The sequence below is a fragment of the Salmo salar genome, chromosome 16 (assembly GCF_965601325.2).
Source record: "Salmo salar chromosome 16, fSalSal1, whole genome shotgun sequence".
NCBI lineage: Eukaryota > Metazoa > Chordata > Actinopteri > Salmoniformes > Salmonidae > Salmo > Salmo salar.
Genome location: NC_138306.1, coordinates 83661832 through 83679637, shown reverse-complemented (window position 1 = coordinate 83679637; position 17806 = coordinate 83661832). Strand labels below are relative to the sequence as shown.

The following is a 17806-nucleotide window of genomic DNA, read 5'->3' as shown; positions in this document are numbered from 1 at the left end:
TGTTTTTCCAACATGCAACAGCAGCATGTCCAATCACGATGACAAAACGAAGTGAATGTGTCCTGTGAGTGTCCACAACGATGAATGTACAGTAATATTTATTTTAATTTTATTTTTAACACACACACACACACACACACACACACACACACACACACACACACACACACACACACACACACACACACACACACACACACACACACACACACACATTAAACTCATTGAAATACATGAAGAGGGTTGTATCTTGAGATTTGAGGGTAACAGATACCATGGCAGCTAAACCTATGTGTGGCTACATTACTACATCACAGGGCTGAACATTAATCTACATAATATCCAGGCTGGTCCCAGATCTGTCATTACTACATTACAGGGTTGAACATTAATCTACATAACATCTAGCCTGGTCCCAGATCTGTCATTACTACATTACATTGCTGCACATTGTTACATAACATCTAACCTGGTCTCAGATCTGTCATTACTACATTACAGGGATGAACATTATGCTACATAGCATCTAGCCTTGTCCCTGATCTGTTTGTGCTCCTGCCAACCCCATTGGTCATTGTCAAGCCATGTGACAATGAGTGATGAGGAGTTGGCATGTCAGCACAAACAGACTGGCACTCACATCAAATCCAGGTTACTGACAGGTACAAACTTCCATCTCCTTCTTGATATTTACAAAACATATGCATTTTTACAACTAGAAGCCTTTAAAACACAGAAAAGCTATACAATATACATTTTACAAACCATACTGACTTTAGGTTTCATTGCCTTTAGCATGGAACAGCATCTATGAACAAATTAAGATTTGCTGTTTAAGAAAACATGACTTTGCATTCAGCGACTGGAGAATGAATAGTTTGAGAACCTTCACAGTAAACTTCCAGACTCAGTATCATTTAGGTGAAGATGTCCTACCATCAGCTCAGTATCATTTAGGTGAAGATGTCCTACCATCAGCTCAGTATCATTTAGGTGAAGTTGTCCTACCGTCAGCTCAGTATCATTTAGGGGAAGATGTCCTACCATCAGCTCAGTATCATTTAGGTGAAGATGTCCTACCATCAGCTCAGTATCATTTAGGGGAAGATGTCCTACCATCAGCTCAGTATCATTTAGGGGAAGATGTCCTACCATCAGCTCAGTATCATTTAGGGGAAGATGTCCTACCATCAGCTCAGTATCATTTAGGGGAAGATGTCCTACCATCAGCTCAGTATCATTTAGGGGAAGATGTCCTACCATCAGCTCAGTATCATTTAGGGGAAGATGTCCTACCATCAGCTCAGTATCATTTAGGGGAAGATGTCCTACCATCAGCTCAGTATCATTTAGGTGAAAATGTCCTACCATCAGCTCAGTATCATTTAGGGGAAGATGTCCTACCATCAGCTCAGTATCATTTAGGTGAAAATGTCCTACCATCAGCTCAGTATCATTTAGGTGAAAATGTCCTACCGTCAGCTGAGTATCATTTAGGGGAAGATGTCCTACCGTCAGCTCATTATCATTTAGGTGAAGATGTCTTACCGTCAGCTCAGTATCATTTAGGTGAAGATGTCCTACCATCAGCTCAGTATCATTTAGGTGAAGATGTCCTACCATCAGCTCAGTATCATTTAGGTGAAGATGTCCTACCATCAGCTCAGTATCATTTAGGTGAAGATGTCCTACCATCAGCTCATTATCATTTAGGTGAAGATGTCCTACCATCAGCTCATTATCATTTAGGGGAAGATGTCCTACCGTCAGCTCAGTATCATTTAGGTGAAAATGTCCTACCATCAGCTCATTATCATTTAGGTGAAGATGTCCTACCATCAGCTCAGTATCATTTAGGTGAAGATGTCCTACCATCAGCTTATATGGGGCTCAGATCTGTAACATGAACAACTTGAATGTGACTGGAAGAGATAGGAGTTGATCATCACTACTCTGATACCATCACATTGATACTCTCCACACTCACAGTAACATGTACAACAATGAATGGCCCAGCAAGACACGCACACGCACACGCACACAGTATGGTTGGTGTTAATATCTTCTTCTGCAGATGATTACCATAACATGATCCAGTAATGTGATCCAGTAATGTGATCCAGTATTGTGATCCAGTGGAAGTGATGCTGAGTGATCCAGTATTGTGATCCAGTGGAAGCAGTGCTGAGTGATCCAGTAATGGGATCCAGTATTGGGATCCAGTGGAAGTGATGCTGAGTAATCTAGTATTGTGATCCAGTGGAGGAGGTGCTGAGTGATCCAGTATTGTGATCCAGTGGAGGAGGTGCTGAGTGATCCAGTATTGTGATCCAGTGGAAGCAGTGCTGAGTGATCCAGTATTGTGATCCAGTGGAAGCAGTGCTGAGTGATCCAGTATTGTAATCCAGGTGATGACCTTATCTGCCACCATTCAATACACATTTCATCATACCAACATGACAAACACATTTCCCTTCGGCATGATGATGAAACAGTGCCCTTACAGACCAACTGTATTCATCATGCTTCATGTCAAGGTTTGGTATACAGATCATTTTCCACATCCATAGACATTTCCAATTGGATGCATCCATTTATCCATTTGAAGGGATGAGGGTGGTGAGACAGCTATCCATTTGAAGGGATGAGGGTGGTGAGACAGCTATCCATTTGAAGGGATGAGGGTGGTGAGACAGCTATCCATTTGAAGGGATGAGGGTGGTGAGACAGCTATCCATTTGAAGGGATGAGGGTGGTGAGACAGCTATCCATTTGAAGGGATGAGGGTGGTGAGACAGTATTGCTGAGCCTTAGCTGAGTATCTGGGTTGTTCAAAATACATGTCTTTTTCTCAAAATGGCTCCTTTTACGTCGACTCTGAATCGCCGTCATTGTCATTTTTGGGTGTCGGTGCAGGTAGTTAGAGGATTATAAACCCCTTCAGAGGCCATTGTCACGTCCCATTTGGCTTCCTATTCCCTACATAGTGCACTCCTTTCAACCAGTGCACTCCTTTCAACCAGGGCCCATTGGGCTCTAGTCAAAAGTAGTGCACTATATAGGAAATAAGGTGCCATTTGGGACGCAATCCAGGAGTCCTTGGGCTGCTCAGATGAAAGCAGTACCAGCCCCTCTCTGTTAGTCCACACTGCGGGAGCACCTGACCATGAGGCTGTTCTGATGCAGTGTGTCCAAACAGACAGGAGAAACAAGTTGGTGAGCAGGAGCATGACAAACGTGCCCATACTGTCAGTGTCATTGAGTTCTGCATTTTCACCGTCATAAAGTCGGTTTTTAGAGCTGGAAGGTGTCTTGGTCAGCATATTCCGGTACGGTATCCTTTGGAAACGGTTGACTTTGCCGTTTATATCGAATACAAACCAGCCACAATGTCTTATATTCTCCTCAGATCAAATGTGAAGTCTGTGGGTTTTTGTGATATACATGATCTGATACCGTAGGGTTTTACAGGAGACGTTTAACAGTGTTGCTTTAGAACAGATTCCACAAGTAGTGAATCTCCATACTGAACCATAAGGCTGCTACAGCCCAGCTCCCTCATAAGACTCCAACTCCCAGCATTCCACATGGTCCAGTCTACTTCCTCGTCTTGAGATGAGTTGCTGTACTGCACAGTAGAGTAGAAAAACAACGTCATAAAACAGTCATATCAACTGAACAGTCACAATGATACGAAATGATTGTCCTGTTGGTTGACAGGGACAGTTCAACCTCCGTCTGCACTGGTGATTGAGAAGAACGTTCATGGTTCGGACCATGAGAGGACACACCCAGTTCAAGGGTCTGCCCGGTCGTTAACACAGCTCCCCCTCACTGTAGCAGAGTAAACACTCAATTGAGGAGAGGAGAGGAGAGGAGAGGAGAGGAGAGGAGAGGAGAGGAGAGGAGAGGAGAAACGGTGAAGGGTCTGGGGTGCAGGAGTGTTTCCAACTTCCCACAGAGAAGAGAGTTGGAGGGGGGGGGGGGGGGGGGGTCCTGTCTCAACTGTGGTGCATATAGTTCCTGCAAGGTGAGTCAGGATGGAAGGGGTGGTCGTATTTGCCCAGGGGTGCAGGGTAGTAGGTGGTGGTGTAAACGTTATTCTGGGGGAGGGAGGGGAGGGGCGAGAGGGACGAGGGGAAGAAGTTGCAGCTCTCGTCCGGGAGAAGGTTGTTCTTGTTCAGCGTCTGTGGAAGACAGAAGGGAACAGAACAGGGAGTGTTCAGTAGGTGCAACATGGGAGAAAAGGTTTCAAAAGGCAGGAGGCGCTACCTGATCTCATCCAATGAGAAAGCACATTTTTGTTTCCAGTTCTACTTCCCTGCAACGCCCTACTGTACCACCTACTAACACTCAGGGAGAATCTCTCTCCTCACCTCCTTCTCAAAACCCATTGGAGGAGAAGGTCAAAGGGGCGGGACCTCTGGCTTTGGGTTTTGAGAAGGAGGCGAGGACACAAGGAGTATGCAATTGAGATTCTCTCCCACAGTTACATCATACTGTATCTTCACACACAGACCCAATCAATCACACACAGATAGTATAATACATCAAACTGTATCAACAAGTAGACACGATCAATCACACACAGATGGACTAACGATCCCTTTCGGGGGTCTCAGACAGACAAACCATGGTGGTAATCGCTGGTAACCATGGAGAGAGGCAGACACAGGAAGGACATGAGGGAGTGTTTGTGTGTGTGTGTGTGTGTGTGGTGTGTGTGTGTGTGTGTGTGTGTGTGTATGAGGAGACAGCCAGAGAGCAGACGTTAGTTAATTAATTCAAGTAATGGCTCGATTAATCAAACACAGCTGTGTGAGTCTCACCCTCCTTTCTGATAGGTTAACAGGCTAATGAACACATTAATAAAGAGTGGGAGGCAAACAGGTGGTACATCACTGGGACATCACAAGGGCAGGACTGACGGATGGACGGACACACAGCTACAGCTACTGTCTCTCTGCCATTCTACCAAAGACCTGACCATTTGAGGTCTGATATTTGGTATTTTAAGCAGACCTACGTTCAAATAGTATTTACTTTCTTTAAAATTCTTAATCTGTGCTTGATTGGGCTTGCCTGATGCAATGGAACCAATGGAATAGTTCCAAAAGTCCAAACCCCACCCATCTGGCACTCCAGGCAGACTTAATGAAAAGTATTTGAAAGAAAACAAATGTTATCTATCTGAACCTGCAGGTCTGACTGCCCTAACGGACTGTTCCATTCCCTGTGTATAAGGGTGGGGGGTAGAAAGAGTGGAATACTCCACCTTGAACTCCATGGGGGTGTACTTCTCGTTCTTTGGCGTCGTGTTGCCCTTATAGCTGAGGTGGTTGGGTGTGGTGGGGTGGATGACGGCTGACTCCTGGGAGGGCTTGTGGAGTCGTTGGCAGTAGGCGTAGACCAGGACCGACAGCCCCACCGCTGCAAAGAAACACAACACTCCCGTGGCCATCAGGTGGAACAGAGAGAAGGCTGGTAGGAGGAGAGAAAAAGAGACAGAGTTTGAATATTATTGGTATTATTTACTCCATCATTGATTTAATATGTTCCAATATGTTTGCTTTGGCAATGTAGTCTTGTTCCCAAAAATAGCGAGGTCAAACCTATTTAAGGCTAAGTGCAGCTAAGCTAGTGATCAGACCTGGGTTGAAATACTATTTGAAATCAGTTAAAATGCCTTATCTGTTCTTAATTGAGCTTGCCTGGCTAAATGGAACATTTCTAAAAGTGTAAACCCTGGTCATATAGCACTGCAGCCAGGCTAGAGCGGAAGCTAAAAGTCTTGGAAAGATTACAAATAGTATTTGAACCCAGGTCTACTAGCAACATTGCAATAGCTCCATAATGTTTTTGTCATGAGAGGATCCGCTCAAAAGACCAAAAATCATACTGAAACTAAAGCCTTGTTCACACTGCACGCCTTAAGACTCAAATTAGTTCTTCAAATCTGTTTTGGAATACTGACTGTCCAAACAGCAAGTTACAAGTGACCAAATCAGATTTGTGTGTGTTCAGACAGCAGTAATTTGCTGACGTGGCTATGCTACTTGTCATAGTAACGACAGATGTGTGCGCAGTGGTGTAGGCTGATTGGTGGTGCTCATGCTTCTTATCACTCAGAAGTTATGTAGCAAGCTAAGGTGACAACAATGCCTCCCTGTTTAGAATATTCAAATTCATAGTGGAAGTACACTTTTTATTTAAACCTCAAAGGATAAGATGATCCAACTTTCAAAACTAGTCCTTTTCGGCTAGCCACAGCAGTCAGCTAGCTAGCCACAGCAGTCAGCTAGCCAGCCATCAGCTAGCTAGCCACAGCCGTCAGCTAGCTAGCTGTTTAGCTTTCTAGCACATTCAGTAATTTGTTCTTAAATTAACAAGCTAATTAGCTTCCACATGGTCTTGTCAAAACTGTCAACCCACTAACTAGTAAGCAACAATATATACCAAATAAATCAAATTTGACCGTTCAGACAGAAGTTGCACAGTCAGGAATCAGATTTGTATCTGATTGCAAACCACCTACAAAGGTGGTTTGAAATATGGCTTGAAATATTTGATTCCATGTACTTTTTGGCTGTTCAGACTGCAGGAAAAATAACAGATTCGGACCAGATATGGAAAAAAATTGGATTTGAATCACTTCAAACTGCCAATGTGAACAAGGCTTTAAGGCTCTATTCAATCAGATCTGCTTTAGCCTACATCCACATAGCGGTTGTTTTGGCAGTGTCAGAGTTGGAACAGCGTTAGAGCTGTCAGATCCACAAGCGGCTCCTGGCATCATTCCTAAAGCAGACATTGCCATTGGCTGAACGGTGTTGCATTATTAGAAATCCCTTTCAGCCTTGTTTAGAAGTTTTAACACTGGAATGTGAGATGTAATCTACACCTTGATTAGGCTGATAATTTAATGATTTTTGATTTGAGCGCAATTATTTCTATATAGCCTACACTTTCTCATTCTGAACTTCTAATGCGAGTGGGACGGGGTGTGGCTTCGTGACAATGATCAATAGCAGCTGCTCCCTGATTTGACAGCTACAACACAGTTACACCTCCGACACCACCAAAATCTAGGTGAATCTAGGCCTAAAGCTTTTAGGAATGATAGCATTGTGTGTAATCATGGTGGCGATGATTCATTTGTGATGCAACGGGAGTGGGAAGGGCGTAAAACAAGAGGAGAGGTGGAGGGAGAGGAAGGGGGTGACGAGAGGCACGCTCCATGTCCTTGGGGTCCCTGTAACCCCCCACTGGGATGGTGAGGAGGGGGGATTCTCGTAATTCACTTACCCCCACAACGCTGATCGTTATCCTGTCCAGGCAGAATGACTGCAGAGAAAAATAGGGAGAGAGAAAAATAGATGAAAGAAATAGGGAGGAACCGAGAGAGAGAGAAACAGACTGTTACTGCAATGCACAATTCAACTAGCCAATAGAGTCAAAGATCCCCACAATCACAGAGTACCACTTTCTGCAGCAAAACCAACCAAGCACTGCCCATAAAGTGATGGTCAGCTGGCTATTTAGCAGTGTGTTCAAAATGTTGGGGGCTGACCTGGCACCTCGGGGGGCTGGCAGGGCCTGCTCGCGGTGGCATTGCCCTGACACAGGCTGGGGTCTGCCTCCCGTTCCCCACACTCCCTGCTGCGATGCTGCAGCCCCTCCTCGTCACACTCCCCCCACTCTGACCACACCAGCCAGCCACCTGGAGGAACAGCGGAGGAGTGGAGGGGGTTGGAGGAGAGAGAGAGGAGAGGGTGGACGGAGAGAAGAGAGGAGGATGAGTTGTTGTACCACTAGAAGTCAAAGCAAAGCCACAGTGAACTCAACATAGCAGCTACATAACCTTAACATGACTTATGCACCATCATTTAAATTAAATTAGTTACTTTGAATGCTCAACATTTTTAAAACAATATTTGTATGAACGAATGCTGCAAATATGTGAACCTGTGCAGGATAGGATTGAATGTTGTGTATCTGTGTATGACTGAGTGCTGAATATCTGTCATCTGTGAATCTGTTCATTCTGCATACCTTCACAGGTGTGTGTGTTGCACAGGGCCTCTTCAGTGTGCAGGCCGATGCAGATGTCACCTCCGTTGGCGGGGGCAGGGTTGCTACAGGTACGGCTACGCTGGTAGTGCCCACCTCCACATGTGGCAGAGCAGTGAGACCATGACGCCCAGCACGACCAGGTTCCTTTCACTGGATACACACACACACACCAAACTTTTATGGAAAATATAAAAGGTTTATTTCCTGTAGCCCTTCAGTCAGTATACAGGTTGAAAAGGGCTGATTTGGACACTGATAAGCACCTACATTGGAACACAGTGGCTGTATAGCAACAGGTTATACAGCTCTGGCTCTGCGCTTCACAGCTCTGGATGGGTTTTGACTGACAGACGTTCTGAACTTGTGCACCACGCGCAACAAGAAGTTGCCCCCATCCCTCCAGATAATTGGGCAACTTTTGCACATTTGTTGTTGTCTGAGTGAGGGGAATGCTGTAAATGACGAGGACTCGATGTATTTTGAAAGAAGATACGTTGAGAATTATAATAAATACCGATTTGATGTCATCCAAGCCAAACACCCGTGAGTCCAAATGTACACTTCACATTTCCACATCATAAAACTACTGTCATATAGTATATGTTTATGATCACTATGTTGATGTACAGTTAGTTAGTTACAAGATGACATGGCGTTATACCCTGGGTTGTCCTGAACAAAATGAGCCTATGTTTGTTGCATTGTGAAAAGTTGCCGTGGACCACGCACCAGAATACATTCATGACCAGTGGTGGGAAAAGTATCCAATTGTCATACTTGAGCAAAAGTAACGATACCTTAAAAGAAAATGACTCAAGTAAAAGCGAAAGTCACCCAGTAAAATACTTCTTGAGTAAAAGTCTAAAAGTATTTGGGTTTTAAATGTACTTAAGTATCAAAAGTAAATGTAATCGCAAAAATATAATTACAGTTGAAGTCAGAAGTTTACGTACACTTAGGTTGGAGTCATTAAAACTCGTTTTTCAACCACTCCACAAATTTCTTGTTAACAAACTATAGTTTTGGCAAGTCGGTTAGGACATCTACTTTGTGCATGACACAAGTCATTTTTCCAACAATTGTTTACAGACAGATTATTTCACTTATAATTCACTGTATCACAATTCCAGTGGGTCAGAAGTTGAATGTGCCTTTAAACCGCTTTAGAAATTCCAGAAAAGGATGTCATGGCTTTAGAAGCTTCTGATAGACTAATTGACATCATTTGAGTCAATTGGAGGTGTACCTGTGGCTCTTTGCTTGACATCATGGGAAAATCAAAAGAAATCAGCCAAGACCTCAGAAAAAACATTGTAGACCTCCACAAGTCTGGTTCATCCTTGTCTGGTTCATCCAAATGCCTGAAGGTACAAATCTGTACAAACAATAGTAAGCAAGTATAAACACCATGGGACCACACAGCTGTCATACCGCTCAGGAAGGAGGTGCGTTCTGTCTCCTAGAGATGAACGTACTTTGGTGCAAAAAGTGCAATCCCAGAACAACAGCAAAGGGCCTTGTGAAGATGCTGGAGGAAACAGGTACAAAAGTATCTATATCCACAGTAAAACAAGTCCTATATCGACATAACCTGAAAGGCCGCTCAGCAAGGAAGAATCCACTGCTCCAAAATCGCCATAAAAAAGCCAGACTACGGTTTGCAACTGCACATGGGGACAAAGATCTTATTATTTTTTTTAGAAATGTCCTCTGGTCTGATGAAACAAAAATAGAACTGTTTGGCCATAATGACCATCATTATGTTTGGAGGAAAAGGGGGAGGCTTGCAAGCCAAAGAACACCATCCCAACCGTGAAGCACAGGGGTGGCAGCATCATGTTGTGGGGGTGCACAAAATAGATGGCATCATGAGGGAGGAAAAGGATGTGGATATATTGAAGCAACATCTCAAGAAATCAGTCAGGAAGTTAAAGCTTGGTCGCAAATGGGTCTTCCAAATGGACAATGACCCCAAGCATACTTCCAAAGTTGTGGCAAAATGGCTTAAGGACAACAAAGTCAAGGTATTGGAATGGCCATCACAAAGCCCTGACCTCAATCCTATAGAAGATTTGTGGGCAGAACTGAAAAAGCGTGTGCGAGCAAGGAGGCCTACAAACCTGACTCAGTTACACCAGCTGTCAGGAGGAATGGGCCAAAATTCACCCAACTTATTGTGGGAAGCTTGTGGAAGGCTACCCGTGATGAAAGAAATAAAAGCTGAAATAAATCATTCTCTCTACTATTATTCTGACATTTCACATTCTTAAAATAAAGTGGTGATCCTAACTGACCTAAGACAAGGAATTTTTACTAGTATTAAATGTCAGGAATTGTGAAAATCTGAGTTTAAATGTATTTGGCTAAGGTGTATGTAAACCTCCGACTTCAACTGTAGGTATCAAAAGTAAAAGTATAAATCATTTCAAATTCCTAATGTTAAGCAAACCTGACGGCATGATTTTCTTGTTTTTTACAGTTACGGATAGCCAGGGGCACACTGAGTCTGCCAGATCAGAGGCAGTAGGGATTACCAAGGATGTTCTTTTGATAAGTGCATGAATTAGACCATTTTCCTGTCCTGCAAAGCATTCAAAATGTAACTAGTAATTTTGGGTGTCAGGGAAAATGTATGGAGTAAAAAGTACATTATTTTCTTTAGGAATGTATTGGAGTAAAAGTTGTCAAAAATATAAATAGTAAAGTACAGATACCCCAAAAAACGACTTAAGCAGTACTTGAAAGTATTTTTACTTAAGTATTTAACACCACTGTTCATGACTCCATTCTATGCGCACCAAAATGATGATCTGCTTCTCTGAATTGCCTTGTTGAAAACCTAACGTATTTTATAATTTAGCTAGTCATGTTGGCAGTAGAACAAGCTTTCATATGATGCCCATCTGACCCAGATTGTGATTTACAATGGACTGTTTTTGGAATGCGTAAACAACAACAGTACTTGTGAAGGCGGGGATGCTGGGTTGTGTTCCAAACAAAACAACAACAAGGAGAGCTAAAAATAGCGCCTTATAGTTGAAGACACTTCTTAGAATTTTTTGATTTTGTTATCAACAAATGCGGCAAAAAGTACAGTAAATGTAAAATGCACATAAATTGGATTCAGTCTTGTGTCAGGTGAACTGTTGTGTCCTCAACTTTAGTCATAATTTTCCCATAATCTCCAAACTGTTCCCTTTAAACTCCTGCCATGGTTTTGCATATGCTTTCCATATTTCTTCTGTAAGAAACATTTCAATTTAGCCCAATCCATAAAGGCCCACGAGTGTAAGGGGTTAACTACACTGCTCAAAAAAATAAAGGGAACACTTAAACAACACATCCTAGATCTGAATGAAAGAAATAATCTTATTAAATACTTTTTTCTTTACATAGTTGAATGTGCTGACAACAAAATCACACAAAAATAATCAATGGAAATCCAATTTATCAACCCATGGAGGTCTGGATTTGGAGTCACACTCAAAATTAAAGTGGAAAACCACACTACAGGCTGATCCAACTTTGATGTAATGTCCTTAAAACAAGTCAAAATGAGGCTCAGTAGTGTGTGTGGCCTCCACGTGCCTGTATGACCTCCCTACAACGCCTGGGCATGCTCCTGATGAGGTGGCGGATGGTCTCCTGAGGATCTCCTCCCAGACCTGGACTAAAGCATCCGCCAACTCCTGGACAGTCTGTGGTGCAACGTGGTGTTGGTGGATGGAGCGAGACATGATGTCCCATATGTGCTCAATTGGATTCAGGTCTGGAGAACGGGCAGGCCAGTCCATAGCATCAATGCCTTCCTCTTGCAGGAACTGCTGACACACTCCAGCCACATGAGGTCTAGCCTGGTCTTGCATTAGGAGGAACCCAGGGCCAACCGCACCAGCATATGGTCTCACAAGGGGTCTGAGGATCTCATCTCGCTACCTAATGAAAGTCAGGCTACCGCTGGTGAGCACATGGAGGGCTGTGCGGCCCCCCAAAGAAATGCCACCCCACACCATGACTGACCCACCGCCAAACCGGTCATGCTGGAGGATGTTGCAGGCAGCAGAACGTTCTCCACGGCGTCTCCAGACTCTGTCACGTCTGTCACGTGCTCAGTGTGAACCTGCTTTCATCTGTGAAGAGCACAGGGCGCCAGTGGCGAATTTGCCAATCTTGGTGTTCTCTGGCAAATGCCAAACGTCCTGCACGGTGTTGGGCTGTAAGCACAACCCCCACCTGTGGACGTCGGACCCTCATACCACCCTCGTAGAGTCTGTTTCTGACCGTTTGAGCAGACACATGCACATTTGTGGCCTGCTGGAGGTCATTTTGCAGGGCTCTGGCAGTGCTCCTCCTGCTCCTCCTTGCACAAAGGCGGAGGTAGCGGTCCTGCTGCTGGGTTGTTGCCCTCCTACGGCCTCCTCCATGTCTCCTGATGTACTGGCCTGTCTCCTGGTAGTGCCTCCATGCTCTGGACACTACGCTGACAGACACAGCAAACCTTCTTGCCACAGCTCGCTTTGATGTGCCATCCTGGATGAGCTGCACTACCTGAGCCACTTGTGTGGGTTGTAGACACCGTCTCATGCTACCACTAGAGTGAAAGCACCGCCAGCATTCAAAAGTGACCAAAACATCAGCCAGGAAGCATAGGAACTGAGAAGTGGTCTGTGGTCACCCCCTGCAGAACCACTCCTTTATTGGGGGTGTCTTGCTTATTGCCTATAATTTCCACCTGTTGTCTATTCCATTTGCACAACAGCATGTGAAATGTATTGTCAATCAGTGTCGCTTCCTAAGTGGACAGTTTGATTTCACAGAAGTGTGATTGACTTGGAGTTACATTGTGTTGTTTAAGTGTTCCCTTTATTTTTTTTAGCAGTATATTTATCCAGATACTGAGTTTTTTTTTACATGTTTTCAGCACATGAAAACAAAACATTTCATTCATGCTTTTTAGACCAGTTTAGTGAAAAACACAGACTTTTAAAGGCAATTTACGCTTAAGCAGCTTTTACCATGAATGTGATCTCCGAGAACGTGGGGGAAATTGCCTTTAAAAGGCTATTGTCGGCTTTGAAGGAATCCCAATCTCGGTTCTACGCTGCCCGTTAAGTTAATCGGTCAGTACAGTATTTGAGCAGATATACAGTAGCACTGGAGTAGTCGTTGTCTTACCTGGGCAGGGCTGGGAGTTACCGTCCTGGGAGTTGCAGTCCTGGTACTCCACTGGGGATCCACTACAGGCACTGGGGCTGCTCTTGCCCTCGGCTGAGGCACAGGTACGCTTGCGCGTGCGGAAGCCTTTGGCACACTCCTGGGAGCAGGTCGACCATGTCTCCCATGGCGACCACCTGGTGCCACCTGGTTGTCGGAGCAAAGGTCGACCACTACTGCCTCCTCCACTGGTCCTGACCAAGTCTTCAACCAGAGCTGAACCACAGATATAATCATACATGAGACATTACAACACAAAAGGTGATTTACAATATTCTTTTTACTTCTCAAAGTCAAAAATATGTTGTTTTCCTAATGGTATGGTAGGAAACAGAGAACAGCTCTGATAAACAATGGTCTTCTGTGACCTAAAGCTTGGCAATGAAATAACTGAAAATGGGCTGGTTCTAAGAGTGCAGAGGCTTCCTTCCTCATTACATGGTATGATAGTAACCTGTGCAGTTAGAATCTGGGCCAAACATTCAACTGTGGGGTAAAATCTGGGTTAATCGGTTCTAGATGAACTCTTTGAAAAGGGGAAAAAAAGCAACACGTCACCTAAATTATGGAAATGACTTCAATAATGAATTGATAGCTTTTTATTTTTTGTCTGTGTGGTTTGAAACCAGGGCAGCAGTAATATTTCATACTGTCCATGTTACTGTGAGGCCAAATGTCTCCTCTTGACTCTAGACAGCGCCTCTGTGACACAGTGTTTGGACCCAGTGACAGCCTGTGACATGGTGTTTAGGCCCGGTGACAGCCTGTGACATTGTGTTTAGGCCCGGTGACAGCCTGTGACATTGTGTTTAGGCCCGGTGACAGCCTGTGACATGGTGTTTAGGCCCGGTGACTGCCTGTGACATTGTGTTTAGGCCCGGTGACAGCCTGTGACATTGTGTTTAGGCCCGGTGACAGCCTGTGACATGGTGTTTAGGCCTGGTGACAGCCTGTGACATTGTGTTTAGACCCAGTGACCATACGGTTGCTCTGTTCTCTGCAAATCGTCGCAAACACATCCTCTCTATCTGCCTTGCTTCACATGGAGCCTGTCTTAAATATGCACACACACACACACACACACACACACCCTTCTCCCCCGTCTAGTTACTGTCAGCAGGGGAGGCGTTCTGCCTGCCTGTCTGACCTTTAAATCAATGAGAGGCTGTGCACTGTGACACCTACCCCCCCCCAGGGAGCCTGTCACTGGGTATGACCGCCCAGATCGTCCCGCCCCAGTGAGCACAGCATAGGTCATCCCAGCTGGCCGGTTAAAAACCACAGCCCACTGGATAACATCAGAGGCTTAGCAGGCTTTCCTGTCTGTCTGTCTGTCTGTCTGTCTGTCTGTCTGTCTGTCTGTCTGTCTGTCTGTCTGTCTGTCTGTCTGTCTGTCTGTCTGTCTGTCTGTCTGTCTGTCTGTCTGTCTGTCTGTCTGTCTGTCTGTCTGTCTGTCTGTCTGTCTGTCTGTCTGTCTGTCTGTCTGTCTGTCTGTCTGTCTGTACTGGGTTCTTTAGAAGGGGAGTGGAAAGGTGTATGGAGAAAGTGTGTGAGTGTATGTCCAGAATATATGTATGAGTGGGACGGCCTCAGACTTACCTTCAGTCTCACAGGTGGCGGTGCCGTCGTTGGGGCAGACGCGGGTCTCCACCTTCTTCTTGCCCAGCTGCAGCTGATGAGGGTCTGGAAGGAGGGCCCTGCAGGTGTAGCGGGTCCTCTGCTCCTGGCGGGCCCCGTCCTGGGTCACATTCACCGGCATCCAGGGGGTCCAGGGGGTGTTGCGACGGACCTCCGGACACACCTCCAGGTTACAGGTCTTGTATTCCTAAGGGAGTGTGTTTTAGGGGAGAGGATAGAGGGGAGAGGATAGAGGGGAGAGGATAGAGGAGAGAGGATAGAGGATAGAGGGGAGGGGAGAGGGGAGAGAGAGGATATGTCAGTTTCAACCTTACTGTTCATCCTCAGGCTATGATAAATGAATAATGAAAGATGCCATTCACTAGATCAAATAAGGGTGTTATCTGTGAGAAAGTTGTAGTAAAGGGTGTGTGTGTGTGTGTGTGTGTGTGTGTGTGTGTGTGTGTGTGTGTGTGTGTGTGCGTGTCTACCGTACCAGAGCACATCCTGGGCAGGTGTTCCCCCCACAGCTCCTGACCCGGGAGTGGACCCCTCCTCCACACTCTGCACTGCACTGAGACCAGGAGCCCCAAGACGACCAGAACACAGGCAGGGGACATGGGCTCTTCTCATTGCACAGCCTGCAGACACACACACGTGCACACACACACACACACGGTAAACCTGCAGTCCTACTCTTTCTGCCTGGTGGTCTCTGTAAGAGAAGGTGAACCACTGCTTTACAATATGTGCACCATTTCAGGGCTTTGCATCACTGAACCAGGGTCTCCTGCAACGCCACAATACTGTGTTAACCTGCTGAGCTAAAGCTGAGGGCATTACACAAATCTCGTCTGTCACTAAGCATATGATGCAAGATGGGGAGAAAACCTGACTGAATGTACACCTGACTGAATGTACACCTGACTGAATGTACTGCATTGTGTCCCTCTGTCTCACCTCTCGTCTCGGCCTTGTCCCACACAGACACGCCCCCCATGCCGGGGTGAGGGGTTGTTGCAGGAGCGCTGGCGCACCTCGTACCCGATGCCACAGCTGGTGCTGCACTGACCCCAGGAGGACCAGGGGGTCCAGCCTCCGTTCCTAGAGGAGACAGAGACAGAGAGAGAGAGAGAGAGATAAAGAGAGACAGAGACAGAGAGAAAGAGAGAGAGAGAGACAGAGACAGAGAGAGACACAGAGAGAGAGAGAGAGATAAAGAGAGACAGAGACAGAGAGAGAGAGATAAAGAGAGACAGAGACAGAGAGAGAGAGATAAAGAGAGACAGAGACAGAGAGAAAGAGAGAGAGAGAGAGAGAAACTCAGAACTGGGAAGACACACAGATTCACCTAGAATAGAAGAACAGAACAAACATTGCTGAGTCTACGTGTGCTTGTCTGGGAAGCTGACTCGGCTGAGGCATAAAAAAATCCACCTAATTTGTTTAAGTGCTTCAGGCCGGTGGAGCTTCCCTTCTAATTAAATTGGTGCTCCTGTAAAATACCCTCCTGTAAAAGACCCTTCAGCTCCTCCATCTCTCTCCTGCATAGTAACACAGTAAAGTAAGCAACAGGAAGCCACCAGTGAAGACCGTAATCTCTCTAATAACACACAAACGCACCCACACACGTTTGTTTTACTATTGATTTCCATTCAAAATCCTATTTTCCCTAACCCCAAACCCAACCCTATCTCTCAACCCTAATCCTAACCACTAACCCTAATTCTAATCCTAACCCAAAGCCTAAAATAGCCTTTTTCCTTGTGGGGACTGGCAAAATGTCCCCACTTGTCTGAATGTTCCTTGTTTTACTATCCTTGTGAGAACTTCTGGTCCCCACAAGGATAGTAAAGCCAAACACACACACACACACACACACACACACACACACACACACACACACACACACACACACACACACACACACACACACACACACACACACACACACACACACACACACACACACACACACACACACACACACACACACACACACACACACAAATAGACCTGCTATACTGAGAGGTAACAGTTATTTGGTTTTCAACTCACTCTCTAGATAAATCCAATCTCTTTTGCCTAATGAGGGAAACCTCTACTAATAGAGGGCAAGGGAGTCCTTGAGTTTCCTCTGAGAATATGTCAACACTGTCTGGTAGTTGGACTCTGCTGCTGCTGGTCTGATGCTACAACTTGAGTTTCCTCTGAGAACATGTCAACACTGTCTGGTAGTTGGAAGTTTATTGTAAACTCTCTGACAGCAGAAGAATAGAAGAATAGAACTCATCAAGAATAGAACAAACATTGCTGAGTCTCCGTGTGCTCGTCTGCTGCTGGTCTGAAGTCTCATGCTACTACTTGTCTTTGTCTAGAGATCCATTTAAGGTCAACATGTACAATACCTTCTCATCAAATATACTGACAGTTTGTTAACATGCTGGAAACATAGAATGAAAGCGGACTCAAACGCGCATCAGCCCTACTGGAACAAAAAAGGTGAATCAGGTGCTCAAATGAGGGACTTGATAATCCCCAAAAGCTCCAGGAAACAAGCTCTGACTGCTGACGGTCATGACTATTCCCCTTTTGGGAAGTCAGTAACTGTTATGATGTTTGGTAGTGAATGATGAATAGTAGACTGTAGCTTCCCCTGTCTTCTTTCTCTACAGTACCTGGAACAGTTGGCCACCTGGATGGTGGGGCCCTTGCAGTTGGAGCCTCCACACTGAGGGACTGGACTGTTACAAGTGCGTGAGCGACACGCGCAACTGGTGCTGGCGCCCTCCCTGTCGTCGTGGTTACAGGGTTGCCATGGCGCCCAAGGGCTGAAGCTGCCGTCCTGGGTCAGGTTCCTTACCTGCGAGCGGGCAGGAGTTCAGCATCAGAAGGGACCAAT

At 45.4% G+C, this 17806-nt stretch overlaps 1 protein-coding gene across 1 annotated transcript in view; it reads right to left on the bottom strand.

Annotated features, from left to right (window-relative positions):
• Nucleotides 1-216: 216 nt before the first annotated feature.
• LOC106573968 (semaphorin-5B) overlaps nt 217-17806 on the bottom strand; it is a 95119-nt gene continuing 77529 nt past the window's right edge. Inside the window, exons 13-22 of the mRNA XM_082963048.1 lie at nt 17583-17767; nt 15865-16008; nt 15401-15545; nt 14887-15112; nt 13249-13503; nt 8053-8223; nt 7571-7720; nt 7306-7344; nt 5276-5481; nt 217-4187 (exon numbers count right to left, since the gene is read on the bottom strand). Of these exons, the coding sequence (XP_082819174.1) occupies nt 4002-4187; nt 5276-5481; nt 7306-7344; nt 7571-7720; nt 8053-8223; nt 13249-13503; nt 14887-15112; nt 15401-15545; nt 15865-16008; nt 17583-17767 (1707 nt within the window). The 3' untranslated portion in view covers nt 217-4001. The remainder of the gene's footprint in view (nt 4188-5275; nt 5482-7305; nt 7345-7570; nt 7721-8052; nt 8224-13248; nt 13504-14886; nt 15113-15400; nt 15546-15864; nt 16009-17582; nt 17768-17806) is intronic.